The 9762-nt window shown below is 42.0% G+C and overlaps 1 protein-coding gene across 2 annotated transcripts in view; it reads right to left on the bottom strand.

Annotated features, from left to right (window-relative positions):
• Window positions 1-3226: 3226 nt before the first annotated feature.
• rybpb (RING1 and YY1 binding protein b) overlaps window positions 3227-9762 on the bottom strand; it is an 84535-nt gene continuing 77999 nt past the window's right edge. For both annotated transcript variants that reach the window (XM_061874762.1, XM_061874763.1), the window contains 2 exons: window positions 6423-6521; window positions 3227-6319 (listed from right to left, as the gene is read on the bottom strand). In XM_061874762.1, the coding sequence (XP_061730746.1) occupies window positions 6070-6319; window positions 6423-6521 (349 nt within the window). In that variant the 3' untranslated portion in view covers window positions 3227-6069. The remainder of the gene's footprint in view (window positions 6320-6422; window positions 6522-9762) is intronic.

Raw genomic sequence — 9762 nt, 5'->3', positions numbered from 1 at the left:
TACGAAGCCACGCTGTTGTAACACGTGGCTTGGCATTGTCTTGCTGAAATAAGCAGGGGCGTCCATGATAACGTTGCTTGGATGACAACATATGTTGCTCCAAAACCTGTATGCACCTCTCAACATTAATGGTGCCTTCACAGATGTTTAAGTCACTCATGCCCAAACAGCTGTTTTATTATTTTCCCCGATTCATTAAACACGTAAAAAAACAGTCTGATACTGTTACGGTAAATCAAACGTTAGTGCAATCGCAATATAGTAACACTCCAAATAGTGCAAATTAATAATATATCAATAACTCAACGTTGCTCAAAGGATAATGTCACACAACACAACACAACACACAAATTAAACATGTAAAGCTCACATTATTAAGTTATTCCTCATCCACAAATCCCTCAAATTCTTCTTCTTCAGTGTTCCAATCAAACAGTTGGGCGAATACGGCATCCAGCATCTGTCTCGTTGAAGTCGTCATTAAAGGAGTCCGTGTCGCTGCTGTTAATGTTAAATTCTCTCGCTGCTGCTCTATTCCCGTGTTCTACAGTGTGACTGATCGCCTTGAGTTTAAACTCTGCGTCGTAAGCGTGTCTCTTAATAGCCATTTTGGGGTCTTTACATGAACACATGATGCTAACATGCTATTTAGGCTAGCTGTATGTACATTTGTAGCTATATTTGCATCCAGCCTTTCCTTCCACCCACATTTAATGCCAAACAAACACATACCAATCGACGGATTTAAGTTGCTCCTGCACATTTTACCTGGCGATGCTAAGACAGACATGGCACAGAGATGTATTGATATCCTGCGACACTCAATCGTTGGTTAGAAGCCGATCGCCAAATAGCGTCAATAGCTATTCGCTCAACAGCTTCAGTTTCTTCTTCAATTTCGTTTTCGCTATCTGCCTCCTTACTCCAACCATCCGTTTCAACACATGCGTAATCTGTTGAATCGCTTAAGCCGCTGAAATCCAAGTCTGAATCCAAGCTAATGTCGCTATATCCAACTTGTTGTTTGTATTGGCATCACTGGATGACGACACAGGAAAATGGACGGTGGCTTCACAGTTAGCGAAAATCAGGCACTTTAAAGCCTTTTTTCGGGATAATTTTGAAAAATACTTGGAAAAATAAAATAAGCCACTGGGAACTGATTTTTATTGGTTTTAACCCTTCTGAAATTGTGATAATATTCCCCTTTAAAATGATGACAGAGGTCTGTCATTTTCATCATAGGTACACTTCAACTGTGAGAGACAGAATGTGAAAAAATATCCAGGAATTCACGTTGTAGGAATTTTAAGGAATTTATTTGTAAATTATGGTGGAAAATAAGTATTTGGTCACTTCAAACAAGATCTCTGGCTCTCACAGACCTGTAACTTCTTCTTTAAGAAGCTCTTATGTTCTTCACTTGTTACCTGTATTAATGGCACTTGTTTGAACTCGTTATCTGTATAAAAGACACCTGTCCACAGCCTCAAACAGTCAGACTCCAAACTCCACTATGGCCATGACCAAAGAGCTGTCGAAGGACACCAAGAAAAGAATTGTAGACCTGCACCAGACTGGGAAGAGTGAATCTACAATAGGCAAGCAGCTTGGTGTGAAAAAATCAACTGTGGGAGCAATTATCAGAAAATGGAAGACATACAAGACCACTGATAACTCCCTCGATCTGGGGCGCCACGCAAGATCTCATCCCGTGGGGTCAAAATGATCATGAGAACGACGAGTAAAAAATCCCAGAACCACACGGGGGGACCTGGTGAATGACCTGCAGAGATCTTGGACCAAAGTAACAAAGGTTACCATCAGTAACACACTACGCCGACAGAGAATCAAATCCTGCAGTGCCAGACGTGTCCCCCTGCTTAAGCCAGTGCATGTCCAGGCCCGTCTGAAGTTTGCCAGAGAGCACATGGGAGAATGTCATGTGGTCAGATGAAACCAAAATAGAACTTTTTGGTATAAACTCAACTTGTCGTGTTTGGAGGAAGAAGAATACTGAGTTGCATCCCAAGAACACCATACCTACTGTGAAGCATGGGGGTGGAAACATGCTTTGGGGCTGTTTTTCTGCTAAGGGGACAAGATGAAAGAATGAATGGGGCCATGTATCGTGAGATTTTGAGCCAAAACCTCCTTCCATCAGTGAGAGCTTTGAATGGTTGACCAAATACTTATTTTCCACCATAATTTACAAATAAATTCTTTAAAATTCCTACAATGTGAATTCCTGGATTTTTTTTTCACATTCTGTCTCTCACAGTTGAAGTGTACCTATGATTAAAATTACAGACCTCTGTCATCATTTTAAGTGGGAGAACTTGCACAATCGGTGGCTGACTAAATACTTTTTTGCCCCCACTGTATAAGGCGCATTTTGAGAAAATGTGTGGTTTTTAGGTGCGCCTTATAGTGCGGAAAATACCGTAATTAAAAAAATAAATAAACAAATACATTGTTTTCTTCTTCTTTTTTTTTTTTTTTTACTTTGGGGACCCCTGGCGTTAAGAAACACATGCCGAGAAGGTCAAGCACGCTTTCGAGTAAAAATGCTCGGTGTGGGGGAAAACTGTGCAAAGCATCCATGCGGCTCTCATCGCTTTTGACAGTTTGGGCATAAAACTCTCGAAATAGAAGCGAGCAACTTTTTACAAAATTGAGCAGCTTACATCAAGGGGCGATGAGGAAAGATGGTACATTAGCGGCCTGCTAAGCAGCCTCTGGAGGGAAAGATAGCTGATTGAGGGCTCTTAACGTGCGGTCTGCCTCATGTCATGTGTGAGTACACTGCCGACACACACACACACTACACAATCAATAAAGCGCTATCTCACTCCCATACACACTTCCTGTGCGGCGGCAAAGAGGCCGTGGGGGTGGGAAAAAGACAGGGAGCACACAGAAAATTAGATAACTTCAACAATTTTATTTGTGAAAAACTACAAGCAAAATTCATAAATAGACATTTCTATTTGAAGCGAGAAGGAAAAATGAGCCGTTTAGCCTATCAGCGCAAAAAGTCGTGCACGTACATGCCAGGAACATCAGAAGCCGCAATGTGCTGAAAATGCTACGTTTTTTTTTTTTGTTACATTTCCACACCAGAAAACTCTAACAAAATGTGACCACAATGACAGCTAGAAGTTCAACAAAACAAAATGACTTAAAAAGAAATGATGGATTGTTATGTCTGACATTATTTCCCACATTTTTATTTAATTTTTTTTGTTTTTTTGCAACGGAACAATAAGCCTTAAAAGCGTAGTACAAGACATCTCATAGGAAGAATTATTCGTATAATACACGGAGTTGTAAATTCACGGTTAAAGATATACAGTCGGTAAACAAGCAATCTATATTTGGGTCTTTGACAAAAACAAGCTAAAAAAATGTAACCATCTTTACACAGTAAATTAAGGTTACTGGTCGCACACAAGAACAGAACTGCTTGCGCGGAAAAGGAAATAAAAACGGGGAACAAAACGAACCAACAAAAAAAAAAAAAAGACTTCGAAGCTTCGGTGCAGTTTGATAGTGTTTGTTTTCAAACTATGTACACGTTAGATACTCCGCAAATTTTGTCAGTAATGGAACACAGACCCCTTTCACTTGCAAGTTGCAGATAAGGCAGGTGAAAGAAAAACATGGCTTCTGGGGACCACTTTCGATACAAAACTGGGTGCTTTATGGGTGTAAAAAGTCATCGCTTGACCCTCTCCCCCCGCCTCCAACACTGATAGCATATTTGTACTCAAAGTACGTGATTACTAGGGGTGTAACGGTACGTGTATTTGTATTGAACTGTTTCGGTACAGGAGTGTACCGAACGAGTTTCTAACTAAAGTCTTAACAAGCTGCTTTGCTTCTTCTGCCTCTGTCTCAGCACCCAGCATTGTCCCACCCACACAACCATCTGATTGGTTACATATATAGCGGTATCAGCCAATCAGCAGTGCGTATTCAGAGCGCATGTAGTAAATGCTTCAGCGTCGAGCACATAGGTGTTTAGCAGGTGAGCATAAGGCAGCGTACTCTCCCCAAATGATAATAAACACATCCCAGTCAACCTTCTAGAAACTTAAACTGCAGCTCAGCTAGCTCGCAGTTCTGGCTTGAGGTGAAGGTTAATTAGCTTTTAGCGTAACGTTAGCTCATTTTGCGGCGTGTGTGTGTGTGTTTTACGGACAGAAAAGCTTTGAATGGCAGGGTCCCTGCAATCATATGTTGATAAAAAAATATAACATTTACATAATAAAAACAAACTACAGGCTTCCAAAATGCTGTGATAAATTAACCATGTTGAATTGACTTGAAACTGTTTAATGTTGAAGAAAAGTTTTGTCATTTTATTTAATCTGAGCAACAATTTGAGGCACTTAAATGTTGATTAACATGGGCAGAATTATTATAGTGTTCCCAATGTTAAAAGGATAAAGCCATTGTTTACAAATTTGGTAAATAAATAACCAAAACATGTATATTTTGTTGTTTTCTTACTGTACCGAAAATGAACCGATGAATTGATTAACGTGGACCCCGACTAAAAAAAGTTGAAAAACTTATTCGGGTGTTACCATTTAGTGGTCAATTGTACGGAATATGTACTGAACTGTGCAATCTACTAATAAAAGTATCAATCAATCAAAAAAAAACGAACCGTGACCTTTAATCCTGAGGTATGTACCGAACCGAAATGTTTGTGTACCGTTACACCCCTAGCGATTACATTTCATCCACAGGAAAAACAACAAAAAAGAGAAATATGATTATCAAAGTAAATCGTGCCCTCTGGCCTCACGTAACATGCGGCGCGTGACGGTGAGGGAAGAAGGAGGACACCATTTACGTGGATTATATTAGTCTTTATTTATTCAACTCAAACATTAGATAGTTGCAGTAATTGCATTTCAAATTGTTATTTATCTATGTAGGTCAATATGAAATTCCTTTGGTCCTTCAATAAATAAAACTCAGATATCATATACACATTTATTCTTTATACAATTTCCACACAGTTAAAAAGGGGGGAGAAGTAGGTTGTTCTAGTATTATTAGCTAAGGTGGATTAGAAACCTTTTAAATAAGCGACACGTGGTTATCAAAAAAAAAATATATATATATATATCCAATAAAAATGAAAAGAGCATTTGTGTTTTATTGACCACAGCGATAGTTTTACCTTCAATGACTGGAGTCTTTAAATTGCAATTTGATCATATAAAAAAAACAAAAAAAAAAACATTTTTTTGCACTACATTTGCAGGCGTTTACCACAGAAATGAAACGGCTGCTCCGTATGGTTTCACCAAGCGGGACAGCGTGCGAGCGTCCTTCGAGATAAACCCCCCCCCCGACTTTTGGCCGGACAAAGTCTTCAATACGGAATGGAGGGGAAAAATATCGAGAGCTTTTTAGTGTTTTACACAACAGCCTACACTGTACAGTTAAGGACACACAATACTGTATAGGATTATAGACAATGTGGTGGAAAGTCGGACTTAGGGTGAGACGCGCCATCACCAGCAAGGACCCGGCGGTGGCGGAAAAAGGTGCGACGGCTTTGGTCGTCGTCACGTGGAGCGATCTGCAAACCTTTCACAGTGTATCTAGCACCTTTGTGTGTTTGTGTGTGGCAACGTTTTCCAACTGCTATCGAAAAAACTAAAATCGATCGGCAGAGCGACGCAGCAAAGCTTCGACATAAAAAAAAAAAAAAAAAAGAAGAGGAAATGATCAAAGAGGTGCAACGAGGTAATAAATAAGGGGAAGAAGAAGATGGTGGTTATTGTGCCCGGCGGGAAATAGTTCTTGAGAAAAACAAAACAAAGATTGTCCACGTTGAAATATAAAACAATACGTACAAGTGTCCGGACCCCAGGCGTGGACTCTGCTTGTCCTCGTCCACCGGCGGAGTTTGGGTGTCCTCCCGGCATCCAGGGTGGTCATGGGGTGGAGAGGAAGTCTCTCCCCTTCTGGGATCCGTAGTGTCCAGAAACAAAGTGGGGAAGGAAAAGGGAGAAGTGTGGTGGTGGTGGGAGGTGTGTGGGGTCTTCAGAAGGACTCGTCGTGTCCCACAGAGAGATCCCCTTTGGGCGTGGAGGCACGCGACGAGCCCTTGTCCATACTCTCGGAGCCGGAGCTCTGGTGCTGCTGTTCGGAGCCCGCGCTCGACGTGATGGTGGACGAGGACGTGGACGAGGAGCGGCTTTTCTCCTTAAAGTCTGTGATGATCACCGTCACGTTGCCCACGGTGATGGCCAGCTGCTGGGCTGTGCTCCGGTCGATGTTTTTCAGTTTAGGCCTGATGGGGTGAACACGGTTTTGACAACAACAACAACAACAACAAAAAATGGTCAGTTTTTGACACATGAAGCTGCTGTGCTGTTTGCGCCGACAGTACACACCTGGAAATGTGATTATTCTTGTTGGTTTTGGTTACGGACTTGCCAGACTGTATGCTTTGCTTGTCGCTCGGCGGACTCTGGTGGGTGTCTGACTTGGGTCTGGGTGTTGGGTGGGGGGGACAGGACAGACAAACAGCAGGGAGGTGAGACATCAACACAGATGGCGGAGCTTCTATGTCAGGTGTAACTCCCTCCAAAAACAGCACTGACACAATGGCTTTCTTGAACTGATTTATTTGAAGGCTTCCATCCATCCATCCATTTTCTACCGCTTATTCCCTTTTGGGGTCGCTGGCGCCTATCTCAGCTGCAATCGGGCGGAAGGCGAGGTACACCCTGGACAAGTCGCCACCTCATCGCAGGGCCAACACAGATAGACAGACAACATTCACACTCACATTCACACACTAGGGCCAATTTAGTGTTGCCAATCAACCTATCCCCAGGTGCATGTCTTTGGAAGTGGGAGGAAGCCGGAGTACCCGGAGGGAACCCACGCATTCACGGGGGGAACATGCAAACTCCACACAGAAAGATCCCGAGCCTGGATTTGAACCCAGGACTGCAGGACCTTCGTATTGTGAGGCAGACGCACTAACCCCTCTCCCACCGTGATATTTGAAGGCTTCCTTTCCCTTCAAATTCACCTTGAAAACTGAAATAAAATAAAAGCACGTTACGAACGCAAAAATAACAACATGCACAGCATGTGGACCAAACATTTTAACCGAAGTAAAATACAAACCCCGTTTCCATATGAGTTGGGAACTTGTGTTAGATGTAAATATAAACGGAATACAATGACTTGCAAATCATTTTCAACCCATATTCAGTTGAATATGCTACAAAGACAACATATTTGATGTTCAAACTGATAAACACTTTTTTAGTGCAAATAATCATTAACTTCAGAATTTGATGCCAGCAACACCTGACAAAAAAGTTGGGAAAGGTGGAAATTAATACTGATAAAGTTGAGGAATTCTCATCAAACACTTATTTGGAACATCCCACAGGTGTGCAGGCTAATGGGGAACAGGTGGGTGCCATGATTGGGTATAAAAGCAGCTAAGTCATTCACAAACAAGAATTGGGAAACGGTCACCACTTAGTGAACAAATGCGTGAGCAAATTGTCAAACAGTTTAAAACACATTTCTCAACAGGCTATTGCAAGGAATTTAGGAATTTCACCATCTACGGTCCGTAATACCATCAAAAGGTTCAGAGAATCTGGAGAAATCACTGCACGTAAGCGATGATATAATCAATCAATCAATGTTTATTTATATAGCCCCAAATCACAAATGTCTCAAAGGACTGCACAAATCATTACGACTACAACATCCTCGGAAGAACCCACAAAAGGGCAAGGAAAACTCACACCCAGTGGGCAGGGAGAATTCACATTCAGTGGGACGCCAGCGACAATGCTGACTATGAGAAACCTTGGAGAGGACCTCAGATGTGGGCAACCCCCCCCCTCTAGGGGACCGAAAGCAATGGATGTCGAGCGGGTCCAACATGATACTGTGAAAGTTCAATCCATAGTGGCTCCAAGACAGCAGCGAGAGTCCCATCCACAGGAAACCATCTGAAGCGGATCAGCAGCGTAGAGATGTCCCCAACCGATACAGGCGAGCGGTCCATCCTGGGTCCCGACGAGCGGTCCATCCTGGGTCTCGACTCTGGACAGTCAGTACTTCATCCATGGTCATCGGACCGGACCCCCTCCACAAGGGAGGGGGGGACATAGGAGAAAGAAAAGAAGCGGCAGATCAACTGGTCTAAAAAGGAGGTCTATTTAAAGGCTAGAGTATACAAATGAGTTTTAAGATGAGACTTAAATGCTTCTACTGACAGACCTTCGTTCCCTCAGGCGGTACTGCATCAAAAAGCAACATCAGTGCGTAAAGGATATCACCACATGGGCTCGGGAACACTTCAGAAAACCACTGTCAGTAACTACAGTTGGTCGCTACATCTGTAAGTGCAAGTTAAAACTACTATGCTAAGCCAAAGCCATTCATCAACGACACCCAGAAACGCCGCTGGCTTCGCTGGGCCCGAGCTCATCTAAGATGGACTGATGCAAAGTGGAAAAGTGTTCTGTGGTCTGACGAGTTCACATTTCAAATTGTTTTTTGGAAACGGTGAACGTTGTGTCCTCCGGACCAAAGTGCGAAGTTCAAAAGCCAGCATCTGTGATGGTATGGGGGTGTATTAGTGCCCAAGACATGGGTAACTTAAATATCTGTGAAGGCACCATTAATGCTGAAAAGTCCATACAGGTTTTGGAACAACATATGTTGCCATCCAAGCAACGTTATCATGGACGCCCCTGCTTATTTCAGCAAGACAATGCCAAGTCACTTGTTACAACAGCGTGGCTTCATAGTAAAAGAGTGCAGGTACTGGACTGGCCCGCCTGCAGTCCAGACCTGCCTCCCATCGAAAATGTGTGGCGCATTATGAAGCCTAAAATACGAAAGCGGAGACCCCGGACTGTTGAACAACTTAAACTGTACACAAAACAATGGGAAAGAATTCCACCTGAAAAGCTTCAAAAATGTTTCTCATCAGTTCCCAAAGGTTTATTGAGTGTTGATAAAATAAAAGGTGATGTAACACAGTGGTGAACATGCCCTTTCCCAACTACTTTGGCACGTGTTGCAGCCATGAAATTCTAAGTTAATTATTATTTGCAAATATCTTGTCTTTGTGGTGCATTCAACTGAATATGGGTTGAAAAGGATTTGCAAATCATTGTATTCTGTTTATATTTACATCTAACACAATTTCCCAACTCATATGGAAACGGGGTTTGTACAAACAGAAATGACAAACAAATATCTTGTTGGCTTGCATGCTTCTTTTGGGAGGAAATTGTATTCTTCAGGCTCTTATAGCCCAAACTCTTAGTGTCCTTATTCTTTGTGATAAGGTTGTGATAGGGCTGGGCAATATGGCCTTTTTTTCCTAAATATCGCAATATTTTTAGGCCATATCACGATACACAATATATATCCCGGTATTTTGCCTTAGCCTTGAATAAACACTTGATGCATATAATCACAGCAGTATGATGATTCTATGTGTCTACATTAAAACATTCTTGTTCATACTGCATTAATATATGCTACTTTTAAACTTTCATGCAGAGAGAGAAATCACAACTAAGTCAATTTACCAAAACTTATTCATTAAACAGTTATTAAGCAGTGGCACAAACATTCATGTAAATTCCAAAACAGAAAGTTCAAGATTGTCAGAGACATTTTAAAACAAGCTATTAGTGCACTTTTGTGCATGATGTCACTAAGATGACGTATCAAAACAAC

This window comes from Nerophis ophidion, linkage group LG16, assembly GCF_033978795.1.
Source record: "Nerophis ophidion isolate RoL-2023_Sa linkage group LG16, RoL_Noph_v1.0, whole genome shotgun sequence".
Classification (NCBI taxonomy): domain Eukaryota; kingdom Metazoa; phylum Chordata; class Actinopteri; order Syngnathiformes; family Syngnathidae; genus Nerophis; species Nerophis ophidion.
The sequence above is the reverse complement of the archived record's forward strand: the minus strand, read 5'-3'. Positions and strand labels throughout refer to the sequence as shown.